Source organism: Chaetodon trifascialis, chromosome 6 (genome assembly GCF_039877785.1).
Source record: "Chaetodon trifascialis isolate fChaTrf1 chromosome 6, fChaTrf1.hap1, whole genome shotgun sequence".
NCBI lineage: Eukaryota > Metazoa > Chordata > Actinopteri > Chaetodontiformes > Chaetodontidae > Chaetodon > Chaetodon trifascialis.
The window spans coordinates 20,079,432-20,101,835 of NC_092061.1; the positions used below are offsets into that span (position 1 = coordinate 20,079,432).

At 43.7% G+C, this 22,404-nt stretch overlaps 1 protein-coding gene across 2 annotated transcripts; it reads left to right on the forward strand.

Moving 5' to 3' along the window:
- Positions 1-546: 546 nt before the first annotated feature.
- slc39a14 (solute carrier family 39 member 14) lies at positions 547-22,404 on the forward strand. 2 transcript variants are annotated; one of them, XM_070964736.1, is made up of 10 exons: positions 547-780; positions 7,646-7,835; positions 8,840-9,198; positions 11,737-11,914; positions 15,389-15,558; positions 17,222-17,344; positions 19,471-19,644; positions 19,955-20,189; positions 20,306-20,490; positions 20,775-22,404. In XM_070964736.1, exons 3-10 carry the CDS (start codon positions 8,869-8,871, stop codon positions 20,925-20,927), a joined length of 1,548 nt encoding a protein of 515 aa, XP_070820837.1. In that variant the 5' UTR covers positions 547-780; positions 7,646-7,835; positions 8,840-8,868; the 3' UTR covers positions 20,928-22,404. The 2 variants fall into 2 exon arrangements, with proteins under 2 accessions (XP_070820837.1, XP_070820836.1); XM_070964735.1 differs by lacking the exons at positions 547-780; positions 15,389-15,558 and adding an exon at positions 14,134-14,303 and having other exon boundaries at positions 7,712-7,835.

Genomic DNA, 22,404 nt, shown 5'->3' on the forward strand with positions numbered 1-22,404 from the left:
AAACAGCTATACAAGATGTAAACGTATGGTCGGCTCAGGTGTGCTATATATAGCTTCTGTTCTCTCTGTGACACAACATAGGACCTACTGGTCAGTGATGTGCATTGGAAACAACGAGTCTGTCAGTCTCTTTTCCAACCACTCATTTATTTGTTCATTTGGGTCTGGCTGTGTAGAGATCTAAATAATCGGGCAAACATGAGTGCGAAAAAAAAAAAAAAAAAAAACATCTAACATGGTTCATAATGTCAACAGAAGTTTAATGTTTAAAATACTTCATTTTACTGAAGTAAAGAAAGAGAACATTAATGCAATGCAAAACCAAAAACACACAACAAAAACAAATAAACAGTTAATCTTGCTAATGTTGATATTAGTCCTTTTAAATCCCTGCAGAACACCACTGGTTCCACAAGACACAAGAATACGTTTGAATCCCTTCATTCTGAGCTGGAGTCTTGCAGTACCGCGACCGACCTCATGAGGGAGACACGGCCATCTTGAAAAGGGCGAAGTGTTGACGTCACGACTAAAAATGACCCCACCACATCCTCCACGCGCTGCTGCCGTAACATTATGGTCTGTTTGAATGGTGAGGAAGACATAGGAGACAAGACAAAAAAAATCCCCCCCGCTTGTGAATGACCCAAACGCAGACATCCTGCCGCGCAGATGTGACATTTTCTGTGTGACACCTCGGATCTGTCAGTGCTGAGGGAAATCTGTTGTAGGGAGGAGTTGACGTCAAGCCGTCTTTTCTGTCCCCAGCAGCATCACCGGGTAAGCTAACTGTCAAGGCTAATAAGAAGCTGGCTAATATACCAGACTGTGCCTCAGCTAACCACTGAAACCGGCTTATAATGAACCCTCACACGTTATTTAACGTTAGCGGGTTAGCTTACTAATGGGACCACACTGGAAACAAGGACTCGCTACAGAAGCTACCCTGATGTAGCTCGATCAATTTAGAGTAAAAATGCTGTGACTCTCTTGACTTGTTCATCTGATCGTCATCATTCGGCGGTTCTTGTGTCGTTTTTGTGAGAATGAGAGTCCGAAATAGCCCGTGTGTGAAGGCAAGGTGAAGGGAAGTGAGCGAGGCTGGGAATGAGTAGTCGTCCAGTCAAAGCATCGAAAGACCAGATGAGTGCTCCTCTGTCCGCATGGCGATGGAAGTCGTGGAAGAGCCGTGGAAATCCATTGGGCGAAATGTGTGTGAACTCTCAGCAATAACTTCCTGGAATTGGGGGGAAACAAAACCGTCTTGATTGTAAAAGTTGCATTCAAAATGTTTCCCATGCAGCCAAAAGTAGACAGACGGTAATGGTGTTAAGTCACAAGTAATCATAGAAAGAGTTTTCTATGAATGCAGTCAGTCACTGCTGGAGATAATGCAATGCCATGTTGGTATGTACATATACATGTGCTCTGTGGATTTCTACCTCTATCTCTGACCTCTAAGCTAACCTGTGGGTAGTAGTGAGGGGTTGAGCCAGACCAAGTCATGTCCAAACCCTCAAATTTAATGGTAAATGGTCCTTTGTTAGATGAGTGGAGCTTATGGACAATGCATTCGGTCAACCAGTATCCTGCCCACAGCCATCACTCTGTCATCTAATGACAGTCTTGTTTGATGATATCAGCCTGAGGACTGGGAGAAACAATAATTATAGGCCCGGGTAAAGGTTGATGAGCCATCGTTAACCTGCCCTTCGCCCTCGACAGTATATAAAGTGACCAGGGATGAGACAGTTCGATGTGCATTCGTGAGAGAGCAAAGCAGTCTGCTTTGACAAGGAATTAGCGAGGGGCACTTGCTGTTTTTGTGTCTGCATTCTCAGAAGGTACTGTATGCTTTATGCCTTAGAATTGCTAGAGTTTGTCTTTTTTGAAGGGGAACGCGAAGGAGAGTTGTTCCTGCTGGTGTCTGATCCTGGACCAGCATGCACATGCTTTGAGAACAGGCCTTGTTTAACCGCAGGGCAACATGTTAGTGTGGGCAGGGGACAGTGCTGCAAATCAGCAGACACCAGCAGACTCGCCGTTGTCGTGATGCAGAGCTAAAACGATTATTCGCTCTTTGTCTTGATAATGAACTGAATACCTTTTGGGCTTACGGAAAATCAAGACATGTCTGCATGGACTCTGGGAGCTTATGATATTAATGTTTCACAGGTTAATGACTAAATCAAGAAAAAAAATGGCAGATGAATCGATAATGAAATATTCATTTAATTTTAATTAAGTCTTTTCATGACACTCCAGCCAAATTTCTGTATTGCTGGGATTGTCAGTGGTTTGCTGTGCTGAATATTCGGATGAAAGAAATTATGCTATTTCACCCCAAACATTGTCCTCATTTGGGACATCTTGTTTGTTTCTGATAAGATGAAGTGTTGACTGTTGATTTGCAAAATGGGATTATTAAGTAGCCAGAATAAACAGCAATGTTCAGAGTCAGCAGACTGCATTAAATTGTATTTGAATACAAGCAGCATATTTACTTGCCACAACATGCCAATTACTTTACTTAAGGTATTTAGAATAAAATCTTGTATTAAAAAAAATTGTTGCAGCAGTGCGTGGCGTGAATATACAGCGGTGTGTACATTTTGCATCCAGTTGTAGATGCCTCGAAATTGATTCAAAGACTGGCTGGTTCATTTTAAGATAGGGGAGAGAAGCACAGATCCTGACTAAAAGTAAAAATGATGTCAGTTGAGATGTGCTGTATGTCCTCACAGTAGACTCATGAATGAAATGTTTAAGACTGAGGACTCTGACGTGCCTGCCAGGGGAGAATCCCTTTGCTTAATTTTGTTGCTGCAGGTTGGAAAATAAATCAGGGTGGCTTGGAAATATTTCTAGGGAGGGAAAAGTTGGGTCCAGATCCAGATGCACCGATCTGATATTGGTATCGGTCCCGATATTGAAGAAAATTCTAGATTGGGTATCGGTGACAATGGACCTGATACATAGGGGCCGATCTATTCAGTCTAACGCTGTGCTATAGGCGCTGTGAACGACCATTATGCACAAGCAACACACAGTACTGAAGCGCACATAATGTGGACCGTATTGTTTTCAAAATGAAGCTAGCGAAAGGATCGACTATGTGGAACTTTTTCACACTACCTCAGCCTACAAACTTGATGGCTATGTGCAGTACCTGCGCAATAAATGTTCCGAGGGGCAGTGATAAAACATCAAGTTATAACACAGCCAACTTAATCATTCACCTACAGAGATTTCACACCAGGGAGCACGCTGAGTTTATTGAACTGAATAAACAAAAAGGAGGCGGTATGATGCAGCTAACTTTGAAGGAGATGGAAACCTAATAGTGTGCAGGCAACAAAAATCACAGAGAGGATGTCCCGTGTCACTTTTAAGTTTAACTGCACGCTGGCTGGATGAGAGTTACGTGCCACACAGTGCAATGCTCAGTGCTACAAACTTCCGTGGGTCACACAGCAGCGACGCGATCACAGCTACCCTGAAGGAAGTGTTTGACGTACGTTGAGTGACGTACACGTGATTCTGAGGGACAACGCCAGCAACATGCGAAAACTGAACCAGTTACACTTGTTAGATTTTTTTTACATGTTGTTTGTCCAAGCTAGAGAAGCTATGGGTTTAAGATTGTTGTACTGGTGCATATTTATTAAATAAATAACTCAGTACATTTATATTTGTTTGTTTAAAAAAGCAAACAAACAAAAAAAACAGGAAAGAAATAAGTCAAGTCTGATGCACAAAAGAATAATCCCAGTCTTTTCCACACAATAAAACATACCATTTGTTAGATAATTCAGCGCTGTTCTTCTGGATCGGTATCGGATCGGTATTCAAATTCAATATTCCTTTATTCGTCCCACGAGGGGAAATTCCAATACGGTATCGGCTGATTACTAAACCTCAGATATCGGTATCGGTATTAGAGGTGAAAAAAGTGGATCGGTGCATCCCTAGTCAGAAGAGTGTGCTAAGAGCCCTGTTGGGTGACTTGAGAGTGCTTTTTGGGGGGAAGCTTTTAGCCATGAGTTGTGGCCCGCAGTGATGGGCAGAAAAGAGAAACCTCTATCAAACTGTGAGAATATGCACCCACAAGTTAAAGTATGATGTTACATTTCATCACCAAGGGGAAATTCGGTTGTGGCAAATGCAAACAAAAAGTCTCCATGAGCGCTTTTATCCGTCATGGCTTTGCCTTGGTTGATTTGGTGTTTCCTTTCTAGAACAATGGTGTGCTGATAACCGACACCAAAGAAAGCAGCACTTTTCCATGCAGACAGTCAAACTTTTGAAGGTATTGTTGAGCTCAGCACTGTGACTATTCACTCATTTCTTCAAAAAGTGTTTGGAGTTTGGAGTACTTGAACCCTCCTGTGCCTTTTAGACGTCGCTCTTTCTGCGTGCCGTTCACAACCGAGTGGTGTGTCAGTGTTTGAACTGGCAGCATCGCCTGCAAAGCCTTAGCCAGTCAGAGTTGTGACCAATCAGTGGTTTTATTTATTCCTAGTCAGCTGGTGAAATTGATGACAACAAGGGAAACTTCTGACTGAGCTGTGTTTACACATGGGTATAGGAGTCATGAGTGTGTGTGTGTTTAAGTGTGAGTGTGTGAGACCGTAGCACTGATAACACAAAGTCTGGCTGTTCGCACCCAGTGCTTAGATTGCCAGGTGACAGTGCTGATGTAAGCACTTTACCGCTTCCTTCCTCGTTTTTATTTGTTTATTATATGATTGTCTGAATTTTTCTGCCACTTTGTGCTTTCTAATCTGACAAAAATGTGAGAGGACAGGTGAATGTGAGGCAGGGCAGACTGGTGGCTGGAAGAGAACAGAGAAAGGTTTGCAGTGATGAGCAGAGCTGCATGTCTGTGGGTGGGACAGGAGTCCTGTAACCAAACATTTTCCCACCCTGATCTTTCCTCCTTTCTCCTCTGCTGCTGGCTGTCTTACAAAAGTCATATTCAGCATCATGGCAGAGGCCTTCACTGTCTTATCAACGGACAAACATCTCTGCTGCAGACCACCTGTCTCTCCCCTCCACCCCTTATCTCCACAGCTACAAATAGGCCTTGGACACCAAATGTGTTTCTAACACAAGCACAGACGTAGTCATTTTGTGAGTGTGTGGTGACATCGGTCTGACCGGACATGCTGACATTTAAAAGCAGCTTCTGCACACTGTTTTGATTGGACTGGAGCCACACTGAGTCCAAGGCGAAGGCCTGCCAGCGAAGAAAGCTGCTGCTGCTGATACTGTTGATTGTAGCTCAGCTATTTGGACCTGTGTGCTATCCAAAGCAAAAGAAGGACTTCTTTAGGAGCATGAGGTCATAAGTATGTTTAGTTTCTGTACCAAGTCCCTGGTTATCATCACAGCTGAGGAAGCAAGCTGACAGCTATTCCTCCTTGTTGCTTATAATGCTATATTTAGACCACTGCCAATATTGGATTTTTGGGGATGATACCAGTATCATTATTTTAGAGTTTAAAATATTTTTTTTTTAGCAAATGCATAACATAAAAAAAAGCTTTTGGTAAGAATCCCTTAATTTTTTGATGTATGTGGGTAAAGGTGTTGTGCTGTAATAATTGAATAAGTAAAAGAAACAATGGCAATAAACAGCTATCATTATTACCATGATCACTGTGGCTGCCATCTCTCTACCATCTCTTGGCCCACAAAGTTAATTTGATGGGTCCTTTTGTCCAGTAGTTGATTTACAGACCCAAACACTCACATAGCAGTGGTAGATTACATGGGGTACATTGATTTAACAATGACAAACTGATGAAATGATAGTTGAGTTGAGTTGTATTGTAAGTGCTTATGTTTCCCAAACTGAAGACCACATTTCCCATAAAACACTTGCATGTATTGTGCCTTTAATCTGTGTGTGAAGCCATATGTTGCAACGTAGTTGCACCCAAACCCACATGTGTGTGCAGGGCTGGCCTATCTTTGTGTTTCACGCATGTGCTGCTGCCTTTAGACACTCCTAAACATTTCCTCACACACTGCACCTCTCCCCCCTCTCTTAATGAAAAATAAATGTGGAAGAGAGAGATATCGCTTTACCTCTGGCTGCTTTCCTGCCTGTGAGGGGTTAGTTTATTCACTTCTCAGACTTTTGTCCAGTGTACATCACCAGTGTACACAGCTGCACCACTAGAAAGGCTTCAAGTAGGGTGACAGGACCTTACCTGCTCTGAGACGGTAGAGATTTCTCTATGCAGCGATCACAGTATGATACAGAATTGTGTACTATAATGGAAGATTTTATCTATTATGTATGTGGCATGCAGCAGCAGCAATCATTTTCATTACACAGTTATTTTCAGTGCATTGATTCAATAATGCTATCTATCATTTAGCCTATAACAAGTCCAAAAAAAGTGATAAATGCCCACCACATTTTCCTCGAGGCAAAGGTGGCCTTCAGATTGCTAATTTGTTCCAAGAGACAGTTCAAAACCCAAAAGATACTCAATTCATAATCAGATGAAACAGAGCCAATTGACAAATCGAGTATCAAAATTGTTGCTAGTCAACTTCCTGTCAATCATTTCAATGCTGTTACACACTCCTGGCTTTGACCTGTGTTTTACTAACAACAGCAACCAGCAGGAAGAGGGACAAGGTTCAGAGCTCCTGCAGCTTTTACAGGGATTGTGTAAGAGAGAAGTGCTGGTTAGAAAATTGAAAAACTGGAGCTTAAGATACTCATGAAGGATTTTGTCTTCTTTTCCGTACCTTGTTTCCCCCCTACTTCAGAATAAGGCCTCATTAGAGCAAGTTGAGGAGCAAAATTTGGGACAGAGGGTAAAATTCACTGGGGAGAGGGTGACTTATTGAAGAGGAGAGTCTTCTCTTTGCCTCCTCAGCTCAGAGATTTTGGGAGAGAGATGAAGGGGAAAAGTTGATGACTGAATGCAAATTAGAAGAAAGAGAGAAAGCAAATGGACTGACCTTTTTCAGAGTTGTATTTTATCTGGGGAAAGGCGACTGAGCAGGTTATACGTTTTGACTAATGTTCTGCTTTGCATTCGTATCGTCTCAGATTTCCACACCGCTGCCCAGCAGGGACACAGCTGTACGCTGTTGGCCACTGAGCAGTTTGGGATGTAGTGCCTTTCACCAGGGCATCTCAGCAGTGTGTATACAGAGAGAGGAAGATTGCTCTTTTTGCAAGTTGGCTCTCACAGCCTGTGGTGTTCCACGTTTAGTGGTTTCCTTCAGTGACACAGACTTGATCGTACTGTCTGCCAGTTTGTCGTCATCCTCCACAGCTGCCGCTGAGCTGTATGTTTGCAGCTGCATTATTTCCTCTGCAGGTTAATTACATGGCCTTCTCTTCATACAGCCAACTAGGAATCCACAAGGAAGGCTCATTGCGTTTCAGAGAAGGAATGATGTGGGTTTGGCTCAGTGCTGGGCTTTGCGGCCTGGGTGTTCAATTGGAATTTGAAGAAGGCAAGTCGATGGGTCGAGCAAATACAGAAAATTGCACTTGCCATTTCATGTTTTTTTTTCTTCCTCACTGCCTCTTTTCTTTTCTTTCATCCCTTCCTGTTCCTCTCTTCCTCACCGGTGAGTCGTAACCTTCATTTTATCTGTCTCTCCTCCACAGTCCGCTGCACTCCTGAGGAGCCCGCTGCTCTCCTCAGGCATCTCTTGTTCTCCGCCCGCGATTCCCGCAACTCCGTCTCTGCTCCCAGGTAACCTGTGGGCATCACTCAGCAGGCTTGGAGCCTCAGGGCGGACAGACCGACCCAGGCGCTTTTACGCACCAGCTATCATTAGAGGCTCTGTGGGAAAAGGTGAGTGTTTCTTCACAAAAAAAAAATGAATGAGCCTGTTTATTCAGCCCAGCGTTGCATATGGACCTGCAGGGTGCACTGAAATGAATAAGTGCTCTCTGTGTTGGAGCAGCGGCATGCAAACATTGCAGTGTGTGTGTGGGTGTGGGTGTGGCTGTGGGTGTGGGTGTGTGTGTGTGTGTGTGTGTGTGTGTGTGTGTGTGTGTGTGTGTGTGTGTGTGTGTGTGTGTGTGTGTGTGTGTGGGGGGGGGGTGTGGGTGTGGGTGTGTGTGTGTGTGTGTGTGTGTGTGTGTGTGTGTGTGTGTGTGTGTGTGTGTGTGTGTGTGTGTGTGTGTGTGTGTGTGTGTGTGTGTGTATGGGGCCATGTATTTCTCATGTTGTGGGATTGATTTTAAAAATTCAAATGTTTGTAATTCTTGTGTAAAACTCAGCCAAAAAAGGAAAAAAATCATTTGGCTGCAAACAGGTTGCAAATCATAACACAGGCTGATATCACTTTAAGGAAACTCAGTGCATGCCTGGCTTGTGTTACACAGTGCTACTGTATTGTTATACTGGTTTGTTACTCTTGTGTCATTGATAGCGTGGGTGCTGTCTGGTGCATGTGTGTGCTGTAATTGTCTGTAATTGGTGGCTGTGTTTACCCCACTGTTTTCCCGTTCTCTCTGTGTGCTTTGTGCCAACAGTGGGCCCTTGGGGCAACATTGTTTGGTGTTTGGTGCTTCGTGCTTCATTTGCCATTAGGATCGGCCTCTTACCTGCAAAACAATTGGCTCTTCACATACTGACAGCTGCACCATGCAAAAGAAATGAAGTTCCCACTAGCTTTAGGTGTCATCCTCTTTCTGAGTGCTGACCCACAGTTAATGTGTCAGTCACAGAGTATTCAGAGCTGTTGTCACTGTCCATGGCACACATTTGGAGCCAGTAAAAGAGGGCAGTGTTTTTTGTCAAAGATTTGAAAGTTTGTTTTAAGTGTTTTTTTTATTTGTTTGTTCTTGCAGATCAACGCCCTCCAGCAAGCGAAGAAGCCATGCTTATCTGGTCCCCTCATGGCCATGCCACTATGACCATCACCCTCCTCCAGTCCCAGCTGGTGTTTGTTCTGGCCCTGGCTGTCCTTCTCTGCCCATTGAGTCGAGTGACAGGTCAGGGGGAAAGTGAGACTCAGTCCCCTGCCCAGGTGCTCCAGGACCTGCTGGCCCGCCATGGAGACAACAGCACCATCACAGTGCCCCAGCTGCGTGCCCTGCTGGCCCTCCTCAGCCAAGGTCAGGGTGAAGGTGAAGGTGATGGTGATGGTAATGGCAACAATGTGGTGGAGACACCTACAACCACACCTCCTAAATCCAACAGTTCCAAGGTGAGAACAAACACATTCTCTCATCGTGTCAACACTTTGAAGTGATGTTGGATTAATGCAGGGGTGGGAGCCTTTTTCCTGTCAAGGGCCACAGTCAACACACTGCTGACTGTTGACTAGAACCAAATTTCTTTAGAAAGGCATCTGTTGTCAGATGATGATGATAATGATGAAGCTACTTGCAGCTGGTTTTCCACATTTGGGTCCATCAGCGTTGAGCAGAACCGAGTCTGTTTAACACACCTTTGAAAAGAACTGCTCATAGTAGTTGGCTGTTGCTTTGCGGCTCAGTGAACTCATGTTGTCGGTTATCAGGCGCATCAGCTGGCTCCACATTAAACTGCATAGCAACGATGTCCGGTTCCTTTAGTTTACGTTTTCTGTCCTCAAACCTGTGGCCAAACGTCTGTAAGAGTTTTCACAGTCGTATTCAGAGGTCATAGCAGGCAACAGGAAATTTGTTGGTCCGTTTCTCTTGGAAAGTGTAGCACTCCTCATCTGCTTTTGTTTTCTTGACAGTCAGCATGATTTATTGGCGTGACATCACCAACCTCTGTGTGTGCTGCATTCAGGGAACACACAGACGGAGGTGTTATTTTCTTTTACCACTGTCTAGACTTTTTTTTTGTATTTCTGTGTTGCTTTTTTGTATTTATGAACTGACTTGCGTGCCTGATCAAAGAATTAACCCAGACTTGAATCTTTGGGCTCCTTTGCCTTCTTTTACACCTGCTGACCTTCAGCAGCTGCCGAGGTGCTCTCATCATGAGTCAGAAGCCTTCATTACTACTAACTCTTCGGAGGCCAGTCTAGATTATATTTAGTCTAAGCAGGTCTGAGTTGAATCCTGTTCTGCTGCTCTTGGGTCACAGGTCTGTCTGTTTGTCAATATGTCTTATACTTGGGTGGATCAAAATCAACTTGTAAAATGCCCTTTGTGCCAGCTGCTGCCAGTGTTCGTAATAAACCGAAGAAAGCAAACACGCGTGCCAAGCCTGTTTCTTTACAGGTGAAGGCAGACTCTCATCTAGGTGTGGCTGAGCAATCTGGCCAGTGGCAGCGTACCTCCAGTGGAGCCTCAGAGCCTCTGTAACATTCAGAAGGGAAAATCCAAGTTCAGTCCAGTCTGGAAGAAGCAGGTGCCACATAGCTGAAATATGTCGCATATTTCCCATGCTCAGCATCGTGGATGATTGACTCCCTCGCTGATCTGCTTTTGAATAGATTTACCCAGAGTGATGGTGGCAAAGTTAAAAACACGTCTGAGGAATTGAATAGAACAAGGAGGTGAAAGCACATATTTCAGATGTTGGATGGTTGGCGAGCAGCGTTGAGTGTTGTTGTCCTTACTCTGCGATCCTTGGCTGATAACTGTCACTGCTGTCCCCACTTACCGAAGCACATACCTCTGTTCAGCGACGTGTAAGCTGACGTGTTACAGTCTCTACAAACACTGAATGGAATATTGAACGTATTTTCTGCTGTTGTGATGGACTCAAAGTGATTCATGCCTTTTAATTATGTGGTGAGTCACTGTCAGCAGCCCCGCTTGTGCTTGATTCAGCACCACTTTCCGTCCTCACGGATTAAATTCCAACTGGCTTTTGTGTCCCAATATAGAAATGAAATATTTACCACGGACACAGTCTGTTGACTTTTCAATGTGACTTTTGAAGTTTGATACCTCAGATAGATAGATACCATAAGCTGACATTACTGTATGTCTCCAAACAGCCTTTCAGTGGCTTTCAGGCCTCAGGGGTAAAGTCATTTTCACTGATGAATCCCCTTTCCGGTTATTTGGGGCATCTGGAAAAAGCTTGTCCGGAGAAGAAAAGGTGAACGCTACCACCAGTCCTGTGTCATGCCAACAGTAAAGCATCCTGAGACCATTCATGTGTGGGGTTGCTTCTCAGCCAAGGGAGTGGGCTCACTTACAATTTTGCCTAAGAACACAGTCATGAATATAGAATGGTACCAGAACATCCTCCGAGAGCAACTTCTCCCAACCATCCAAGAACAGTTCGGGGACGAACAATGCCTTTTCCAACATGATGGAGCACCTTGCCATAAGGCAAAAGTGATAACTAAGTGGCTCGGGGCACAAAACATTGAGTGGTCAATCCTCAAGTGGCCGGTGGACAAACAAAAACCCACAAATTCTGACAAACTCCAAGCATTGATTATGCAATAATGGGCTGCTGTCATTCCGGGCCCAGAAGTTAAATGACAGCACGCCAGGGCGAATTGCAAAGGTCTCGAAAAAGAAGGGTCGACAAATATTGGCTCTTTGCATAAACTTAATGTAAAGTCAATAAAAGCCTTTGACACTTGTGAAATGCTTGTAATTATACTTCAGTATACCATAGTAACATCTGACAAAAAGATCTATAACCAATGAAACAGCAAACTTTGTGTTGTCATTCTCAAAACTTTTAGCCACGACTGTGTACATCCTGGTAAATTCAGTTGTTTCGAGATGAAACAAAATGCTAACCTCTTTTGGCCGACTGACTGACTGGTATGTTTCTTTTCCAGTGCTTGCCTGCAGACACGCTGGCGATTTACAGCATCAGCGAGCAGTCCCGTCTCGATGGGCGGGGCCTACAGGAGCTTTGTCCCACCATGCTACAGCAGTTGGATGCTGGCACCTGCAGGGTGCAAAAAAAGGAGGAGCTGAGCGGTGACGCCTCCCCCAGGCCTTCATACGCTGAAGGTGAACGCTGAGTCGTTATCGGTGAAAACATTTCTTGTGACAAATATTAGGCTACATTTGATTGTAAATTCAAAGGATAAGTCTGGTGATGCTGACAGGTGTTGTTTGAGTAGCCAAACCTTGATATGGGTTTATTCCTCTGTGCATCAGAAGGAAAACCCTTCAGATTCCAGATCTGTCATGTGCTTCCTTCCTGATGTAATGAGCTTTGTTCTTCTGTATCTCAGTGTCCGGCTCCTACGAGCTTAATAGTGGTTATTTAGTTACTGCTGAACAGAAAGAAGAAAAAACACAGCAACAATTTTCATGGCATTTGTTGGCAATAACAATGTAGAATATCACTAGCCTTATCCTTCAGCTGCACCTATATTGTATGTTTGATTAATATCGAGTGTTGAGTATGTTTTGATAGACTTTTTAAAACTTGTGATAGTGTTTTGTATTGTCTTTGCTGTTGGCTGTTTCACTTTCTTTTCCCAGCTTCTTTGTCTGTCCATTGTGCAGTTTAATTATTTTGTTCCTTCTAGAGTGAATATATCATCATATCTGGCAATTTCTAACTCCATTACAGGGTTTTCCCTGAATTCTCACTTTCTCTTTTTTTTTGGTTTTACTGATGAAAACCTCATGCAGCTCGAAATCACATTTCTTCATCAGATCTGAGCTCCAGAATGTGTGTTTTGTTGCCTAGTGATAGTGATATCATGATGTCCCCGAAGCAGATGAAAGCCAAAATAAGCGTGCACAGTTAGCCAAGGCTCGGATTGCATTTCTCAGTTTGGCTTAAAAGCCCCCGCATCCGCCATATCTGGTGTGCAGCAGAAATCCCATCCAGGTAAAGACTGTCAGGCAGGAAAGCACACCAGCAACAAACTGCTCTTCCTTCCTTGGCTGCTGATCCACTGTAATGCCATACAGACTGCAGACTGTACACACCCACTAGGATGTCCTTGACGGCCCTGGAAGCCATTTTTGCATCTGCATCCAATCTGAAGTTCTCAGAAGTAAGGAGTGCAGCGTAGGCTGTTGATTAAAAAGCTTCTTGTTGAATGGAAGCTGAGTCAGCTAACAACAGACTTGGAGAATTTGGTCAACTTATGTGATGTCGTTCCCTCGAGGCTACAACATAACCGGTGTCCTTCTCTAGTAAAGCTTCAGGAATGTTCTCAGTACTTCATTGCAGAAAAACCACAGCTTTCAGTATGAATGTGCTGAGTATGTCTTCATATTCTTTCTAAACTAATCACACCATGCTGTAGCCTTGTGAACTCAACTTTTAACCCAGTTTAACTCCTCCTTGGCTGGAGGAGGAGGAATGGTTTAGTCGCCTAAAGCTCTGGCTCTACCTCTCCCTCAAATTTGTTTTCCTTTATCATCCACTCACATGGCCTCAGCTCGCCTCACACTGGCCTCTGTAGGCAGCTTATTTTGGCTTGAGAGATATTTTTCTTTGCCTGGACTCTGGAGGTGTGCCAGCAGCAGGGAAGCAGATGCCATGGGAATTCACCTCTCCTGCACATCTCACTGACTTAAATATTCTGATCTTTTCTCAATATCTATATGTGCTACCTTTGCAGCTTTTTTCAGACATTCAATCAGATGCGCTTTCAAAACAAGTTGAAGTTTTGTAAGCAGAACATTTTGCCCTAGATTCAACCCTCCTTGGATAACCATGACCTGGATGCCAGAGAATCTTCACAAACAATCTTTTTAGCTGTCTTAACGTCGATGATGCTGATAGAAGCATCCTCTCTTAAGTCTTTTACTACTGCCTTTGATGCCTCGCCTCACTGTCTTAAGATTTGCTTTGACCAGAATTACTGCGCATTATCAGCCTTTCCCCACAGCCGTTTTCCAGTGGCCTTCCAGTCTGCTTTGGTTTTACCAAAAAGAGAAAAGAGATGCCAGTTAACTGGGCCAATTTCCAATTTTGAGACAGACTTTTTTTTCTTTGGGAGTTCCATTCAGAAAGAATAGATGTTTCATGTGAGCAGTTCAGCCACAAAGTGAGGTTCCCTTCCCGAAAAATTTCATTTGAACCGCAACAGGGAAGTGGAAATTAAAGGAAAAAAATGCATAAATTATTTTCTGTCTGTTTGTCTGTCTGATTGTGTGTAGCTCAAGCTGCATTACCACAGACATGTACATTATGCATGGTAGTTTGTTTCAATGTTGTGCTTTCCTCTTCCATCCAACCTTCCTCTCACTCAAACCACCAGTGTGGGGCTTTTCTTTCCTGAGTGTAACAGTGATCAGTGCCTTCTCACTCACCGGAGTCTTCATCATGCCTCTCATGAAGACACGCTATGTGAAGTATGTGCTCACCTTCTTCATCGCTCTTGCCATTGGCACACTGTACTCCACTGCCATCCTGCAGCTCCTGCCAGAGGTTTGCCATCCATCCGCACATCTTCCCGTCTATACCTTTTATCTAAATATCTTTGCACATCCCCATAACCTTTTTTTTTGGCTTTTCAAGAACACAAACACCAAAGGCTCTTTAGTTTCACTGTAGTGCCACATGGCTGTTTGCTAAACTAGTGCACCTTTGGCCAAGCACTCCTTTGTCCGTCCTGTGGTCGGATCCGTTTCCTCTCCTTCCTGCCTTTGTTTTCTCCTGCTGGTTTTATCGGGCTCTAATGAGAACTGTGGAAGACTCTTTGGTTTTTCTTCACCGTCACTGCATCATTGATCTTCTATTTATATTTGTGTGCACTGTGTGTCTGTGTCTGTCACCTTCCCTTGCGTTGAGATCTAGGTCAGCTATGAGGTTTTTCCTGGAGAGATGGTTCAGCTCTCTCCTCTGCCTCTGCAACATGTAGCACAGCGAAACAGACGTGTTTCACTCACTCTGTTTTTCGGCTTTGGTAATCATAAATTTCACTTTGTGCTAGACAATCCTGAAGAAATGGAGCACAGCGCCCTTAAAGCGTCCTCCAAAATGGAATGTGACCCCTTGTTAGCAGTGCTCCTTCTGCTGCTGTTGGGCTATTTAAAGTCCATTTGCGCCCTTTTCTGTCTGCAGTGATAGCTTGTGTGTACCCTGAGACGAGGACAGTGGAACAGATACACCTGGGTGGACTAGGACAAAGTATGTGTGTCTGTGTCTGTGTCTGTGTCTGTGCACAAGGTTTCACTAAACAGTAATTTTCCCTTAATCACCTCCAGCCCTCTGTCGAAAGAAATGCATGGGGTTCGAAGACTGCTTGAAAGGACAACACATTACTGTCTTCAAATGCAGATGAATGGTGGTGTCACTTCTGTTGATCTGTCTTCAATTAACAAATGAGCCTGTTGCATATGGAAAGACTGATCTCATTCAATTCTTCCTTTCTTTTCAGGGAGTTGACTGATTGGTGTTTAATTATTTGTTTCCTTACCCTGGTGATTAATCTGATAAAATCTGTTCTCAGCTAACGACCTCTCTTTATTTTCACCTTCCCCTCCTTCCTCTGCCTCCTCTCCGTTGATCAGTATGGGGTTATGGAATCCTGTGTGTCACACTGATCTCTCTGTGCTCGCTGGTCGGGGCCAGCGTGGTGCCCTTCATGAAGAAAACCTTTTACAAACGACTGCTGCTCTACTTCATAGCCCTGGCCATTGGCACGCTCTACTCCAACGCCCTGTTTCAGCTCATCCCAGAGGTAGTGTCGATGCTGCTGTGGCTCATTGAGCTGCAGCTCCTTCACAGAGCCTCAGCGCAGGGTTACGATGTAGTTTCAGGATTATTGATTTTACATCAAATATCCCTCACAATATTTGACTGTCTTGTCCCCTATTCCTATATCTCTGTCATTGTATGCCAGTCATTTCTTATAATAACATCACGGTGAGGAGGACGAGTTATTGTCGTCTTGCACAGCAGCCATCAGCATAAATTGAATTCAGCAACGAGAAAAGTTTCCAGCATAATTGCAAACATTGTTTGTTTAAAAAGGGGTGAAAATTTTGGACAATGCAGAGTAATCAGAGTGATTGAAAGCAGCTTTTACAGAGCAAATTCATAATGCATAACATTTATTGTGGAAATATGTGTCTGTGGTAAAGCTGCCCTTCACAAAAACAACTCTAAGCTGACTCATCGGTAGCGGTGGTTTACTTATAATCACCAAGGCGAGGATGAGTGCATATATATATATACACAGAAAATATTCACAAAATTCAACTGGAAAAATGTTAATAAATAAAATCACTAGCTGAGAATGGTTTAACTAAATACCTGACAAATCAAAGTAACACAATTTAGTTCTGCTAAAAGAATAAAGTTTATTTCTGGAAAGACTGTCAATTCCCAGCAATAGCTCGAGCACAAATGTTTTATTCATCAGCTACAATAAATATTTGAATACTTTCTGAACTGATCATCACTTTTGATCTTTGTGAGCAGTTTTTTAGGTGTAGGTGTGCTTTCACAAAACCCGCAGGATACCAGTGAAGAAAACTGAGAACACTAACTGCATTAACATGCACATAAGAAAGCAGGTTATTGGAAGAAACCAGGTCAAGACAGCATTCTGGTCACTGTAAAACCTAACCTGTGTTAGCATTCAGCTCACGTGCCCTGAACTGTTACAAACCAGATTCAAAGTAAATATGGCTGTAGTGCAGTTTCTACAGAAGTAACATTCCTCATTAATCAGTTCGAGTTTATTATGTCAGATTACTGAAGGAAGCTTAGTGTTCCATGATGGTTTTAAAAGCTGTCTAGACAGTGCATGCTCCCATCATGGCAAGGTTTGCTGCTGTCGTGTAATTCATTGCATCAGTTCACCTGGGATGAATATTCAGAGAAACAGATTTTTATACCTCGGAGCTGAGGCGGGTTGAGTTATGATCAGTTTGCGTCGGCTAAATGGGAGACAATTAAATACATAATTCAGCCTGTCTCTCAGATTAGAGGTCGCTGTGAAATGTCTTTGCAGTGTCATAAAAGGATGTCCGCTCCAGTTGATTGTTGTCGCTCATATAAAGAGTAAGACCGTTCAAAGACATTTAGCAGGGTGAAGTTCTTCATGGAGATTAAAGCAGCTGACTGACAGAGATTAGAAATGGGGGAAAAGTTTTTTCACTCTTGTCCTCAGACCGCTGACTGCACAGCCCAGACCCACTGAGAGTTCAAAACAAGCAATTTAGCAACCACTAATTGTTCGTGCGCAAACCCTGCTAGATCATCATCGTTACATGTCAGACCAAACCTCATTTCAAAAATATGCACAGTGAGGGATTGCAGGCAGTAATGATGTAATTAGAGCTACCTTAAATATTTCATCGTCACAAGCTAACACCATCTCTTTTCTTGCATGGAAGGCCTTTGGTTTTGACCCCATGGTGGATTTCTACGTGTCCAAGTCTGCGGTGGTGTTCGGAGGCTTTTACCTCTTCTTCTTCACTGAAAAGGTCCTCAAAGTTCTTCTCAAGCAAAAACACGGGGTGAGTCGGTCGCAAGAGTGATGTGAAATTGACCTCGTATTGTTTTATTGATCTTGAACAAACACTGTGCTGAGCGGAGAAATTCAGGATATGTCACGAATGTGGTGTGTGTGCAAAAGAAACAGATGGAAAATAAACAAATTGGTGTTTATTGCAATGGATGGTTTCTAAGATAAGATCTAACTTTTCTGATGTTTTGCATTCTATCAGGCAAAACTCCTGACAGATTCGCTAAAATATCAGTACTTCATTTTTAATAAAATCCTCCAATATTTCTTTGAGTTTACACACCAAACCGCAATCCAATTATTTGCTCAGACGTACCATTTAATTGCTCCCGCTTCATTGTTCAACATCAGGCAGGTTTAACCAGTTGCACTGGAGGATCAGGCCAGAGATAGTGGTGAAGTTCACAGCACTTCCATCAGAAGTGTACACAAAGATACACTCCCCTGTACAAAACTAGCCTCCCACTATAGAAAAGTGGACTGAAAAATGTGACACGTATCCTTACGTGGAATTCACTGTCACCTTTTGTTTTAGCTGTTTACGTTTTACACTGAAAAGGCGTTGGACAAAATCAAGTGAAAAGTCTGGTTTGGCACACTGGAAATACTTGGCTTTGAAGGATCATTCGTCAGCTGAGTTGTTGGCACGACACCCATGTCCTGCGTCATCACAAACGGATTAATATCACAAAGTTTTAATCTGCTCCGGGCCAGCGTGCCCTCTTTTCCCTTCAGCCGTTTCTTTTTCAGTGAAGAAACGAGCTGTGGACACACATTCATGCTCAAGCAGACGAGTAACGAATTACTGTGACACTTTTATTGGATCAGTTGTTCAAATCTTTTATCAGGTAAAAATGCTGAACACGTGGTTCCAGCTTCTCAGATATCATTGTGTTGTTGCTTGAATATTTTTGTGTTTTCAACTACTCATTGGACAAATAAATATATGTTAAGACTTGTGGGCAGTTTATGACATTTTACACAATTTATTAATTTAAAGAAAATCAAAGGATTTATGAATAACTGGAAATAATTATTACATGTGATCATAACTGTAATCCACCTGATCATTTAACATCAGTAGGCCATAGAGATCTTAATAAATTGTCCAAAATTTGGTGACATGCTCCATGCACCTGTAAAAGACGCTTTTTTTTTTTTTTCTCATTCCTAGCTTTCTTTCACTGCTGAGATTACATTTTTCTCTCATTCAGATTCCTTCCCGTAGGCTGAGTATTCATGACTGTGATGTGATCTGGTTGGTGGCCATGTGTTCCTGTTGACTGTCAGCTCTTCAGCTGTGGCTTGTGTTTGGCTATTAGCCACTTGGCAGTTGTGCCTTCCCTCCATATTTGCTGAAGTGCAGTACTGCAGTCATGCACGTGGCAGTTATTTTAAGTGTTTTCCACATCTGAAATTCACACCTTTAAGTCCTCTGACATACAGCTTCCCAGTGCTGCCGATTTCATTCTTAAAAAGCACCAGGACAAGTGAGGGAGTGACTGAGGGATAGTTACTCCACCTTGTGGTTATTGTGCTTTGAGCCATATGGTCCAGCCAACCTCATTAACTACTAACACATCGAGCTGTTGATCCAATTACACATGCACTTTGACCCAAATTGGCGCCTGCGATGATGCTGTCAGGTTTTCCATTTCACTGTAGATAAAGAGGCAATCAAAAAAAACATTAATAGCATCAAAATCTGTCGCTGTCCTTCGTTTTTAAAGTGTTGGCAGAGGAGTGTAATTTTGCTCACAGTAATGCTCTGGTGTCCTTGAGCGAAACACTGAATTTGTTCTGATTGCAGGAGTGTTTGTGTCCAGACACATCCTTTCATCTGGGCTCTGCAGTTCTAATTGAATCACTTAATGAGAGAGTGATTGGTTTAATGTGCTCACATATTCTTCTGCTTTGGCAGCGTGTTGTGAGGATTAGTCATTTTGCATTACATCATATCTGTGTGGCTTTTTAAGCGGCCGTGTAGTCCTCACAGAGGCAAGAAAAACATTCCCAAGAGGAAACGGCAGCACAGGATGCTCAGATGGGAGTTCAAGGTGATTTCGTTCATCAAAATCTGTTATTGATCACCATATGTGCTTTCTCGCCGTCTCTCAGAGCCACGGTCACAGTCATTACCCCGGTGCAGATCGTTACTCCACACCTGATGGGGATGTGGAGGAGGGGGAGAAGGAGAAGCTGCAGCAGAACGGAGAAGCCAGCAGCCTGGCTCTGGGCAAGGTGGACGCAGGGGAGGGCGAGCTCATGCTCAGCCCTGCACAGACACCACAGGTAAGAGTGGGAGACAAAAACCTTGATTTTTGTTGTGATCATTGTTTTGTGATTGTTAGTTTTTCATAATTGGACTGGATTCTCAGCATCTTTATTTTCCTGATAGATGAAAGGAAATGACATGAACTATTTCACTGCAATAAAATAATACCAAGAGGGATGAATGTTGAGAACCAATGATCATAAAGTACTTCAAAGTTAGTGTTTGTCGCCTGATTATCAGCAGACTTCATAAACATGTCCTGTTCATGATGTGATATTTGCATGTTGTTTATCTGTAACATTGTGCCCCTCACTCCATTCCTCTCAGGACTCCCAGAGCCCAGACAGTGGCGGGCGGTCTGCCACCAGTGGCGGTGGCTGCTATTGGCTGAAGGGAACATCTTACTCTGACATCGGCACGCTGGCCTGGATGATCACATTGAGCGATGGCCTGCACAACTTCATCGACGGCTTGGCCATCGGCGCCTCCTTCACCGCCTCCGTCTTCCAGGGAATCAGCACATCCGTGGCCATCCTGTGTGAGGAATTCCCCCACGAGCTGGGTGAGTTGGCCTGGGATTAGTGAGAGAAACTGGTCTTCTTCTGTTTCTGTTGTTTTCGGACAGCTTTTTGATCCAGTCCTCTCATTGTGTTGTTCTCCCTCTCTTTCTGTCACCAGGAGACTTTGTGATCCTGCTGAACGCCGGCATGAGCATACAGCAGGCTCTGTTCTTTAACTTCCTGTCAGCCTGTTGCTGTTACCTGGGCATGGGCTTTGGCATCCTGGCCGGCAATAGCTTCTCCCCAAACTGGATCTTTGCCCTGGCAGGGGGAATGTTCCTCTACATCGCTCTGGCAGACATGGTCAGTGTTTGGAGGAAAGGGGATGAGGTGGACACACATGCTGGAGTTGTAAGGTTGGATGTGTTCTTGTCAGGGCTCTCATAAGGATGCAGACTCCTTTGAGTACTTGTTACAAGCACTTAAATTCCACACACTGGAAGAGAAGTTAAAGAGGTTTTCTTTTCTTTACCAGCTACTGCAGAGTTACCACCTAAAGGACGGGAATATATGGTGATGATGATGATGTTACATCATGAACAGCTGGTTGACCTGTGATCTTTCTCTCTCTGTTCAATGTCTCTCAGTTTCCAGAGATGAACGAGGTAAGTCGTGAGCAAGAGGACGCGGGCGGCAGCAGCTTCCTCCTCACCTTTGCAATCCAGAACGCCGGCCTGCTGACGGGCTTCGCCATCATGCTCCTCCTCACCACCTACTCTGGACAGATACAGCTGGGCTAGCGCCGGTCTCCTGCGGACCAACACCCAGCTCTGACCAGTGCCAAGTGAAACTGAGATGTCAGCTGGTTTGTGCTGGAGTGAAGTGACCCCAAGAGGAGAAATTCTTTCATTTTTCGCTTTATCTTCCGTCACTTTTCAGGACCCCGGTGATTGGGGAGTTTGGCTGCTGTGCGGCAGGTACGCACACCATTCTCAAAAATATGCGAGAAGCCGTTCGTTCGCAGTTCCCAGATGCACAGGAAGAGGGGATGGCAGCCTTCTTTTTCATGTTTTGTTGACTTTTTCCTTACAGCTGCTCCCTCTAATAGTCTAGAAATATCAGCTGAAGAAATGTTCAGCCTCCAGAGACAGATTAAAGACGTGCAGCTCAATCGCCGAACATGAACTGAAGTGCAATACTCACCCAATCACTCAAACTGTTCTCTATGACTACTGATCAGCCATTTTGGCTCCTGCTCTTATTTGTTCCTCCTTTGGATGTCATTGAGCCTCAACTGTTGAGATTTAGTAGATACAGAGTATTTATATCACTCATCCTCTACGCCCACAACACCTCCTCAGGTGGTGGGAAAGCACAATCAGGTAACAGCAGCTGTATTATTGACACCCTTGAGTCTTTATCTGTCAGACTGTAACTCCCCCCCGCCCCCACCCAACCCCTCAATTCTCTTCTTTCTTTCCATACCAAAACAAATCGGACCTGAACCGGAACTTTCAACTTTTAAACTTTTAATCAAGAGTCAACATCAACCTAATTCCAGCTGGACTTTGTTGTTTGTGTGTTGATGTTATATTTTTTTATACGTGTTAAACAAGAAAAATGATCAGACTCGATCAGACCAAATATGGGCCGACCGTTGAGAAACGGTGAAGGGCTACACGGTGGCGTTCGGATTGGAAGGGGCACACTTTTCACATCTGCAACCTCAGTGTGCAGCTGGAAATTCCGAATGAAGCGACGTGAGGTCCAGAGTTTGATGTTTCAGGCTTTACCCAGATCGGACGCAGTGACATTCAGCGTCCACGGCAGCATTTCTCCACATAGTTTACCATCTGTGCCCTTCATTAGCATATCATTGAATATTTTTTTTTATTCCTTGAACTCAGAGTGCAGATCGCTGGTCTTCACACATCCAATGTGACTATTTTTATTAGTTTCTATTCTTTTACTGCGTTGTCTGTAGAGAATACTGTAAGCTGAATCATATAAATATGCACGCTCCACCTGCTGGTCTATGACCTTATCCATATTCATCACACATAATTAGCCCCAGTATATTTCTCTCAAATATTACTGTTATTTTTGGCTCCCTTAGATAAGCATCCATTTTTCTGAAAAAGAAATCCTTAGAGATCTTTGGAAGCCCCAGAGGATCTCATACTGTAATAACTCTGCTGTTCTGAAGGTCTTTCCTGGATCCTCAAAGACTCTTCTAACCATCTGGATGAGAAATATTCTGACTCTAGCAAATAGAAT

What these genes read in the sequence shown, in the direction of transcription:
- slc39a14 (XM_070964736.1), top strand. Translation starts at nt 8,869, where the DNA reads ATGCTTATCTGGTCCCCTCATGGCCATGCCACTATGACCATCACCCTC. An exon ending in CTAAATCCAACAGTTCCAAG is followed by an intron (nt 9,199 to 11,736) that starts GTGAGAACAAAC and finishes TTTCTTTTCCAG; the next exon opens with TGCTTGCCTGCAGACACGCT. An exon ending in GCCCTGCACAGACACCACAG is followed by an intron (nt 19,645 to 19,954) that starts GTAAGAGTGGGA and finishes CATTCCTCTCAG; the next exon opens with GACTCCCAGAGCCCAGACAG.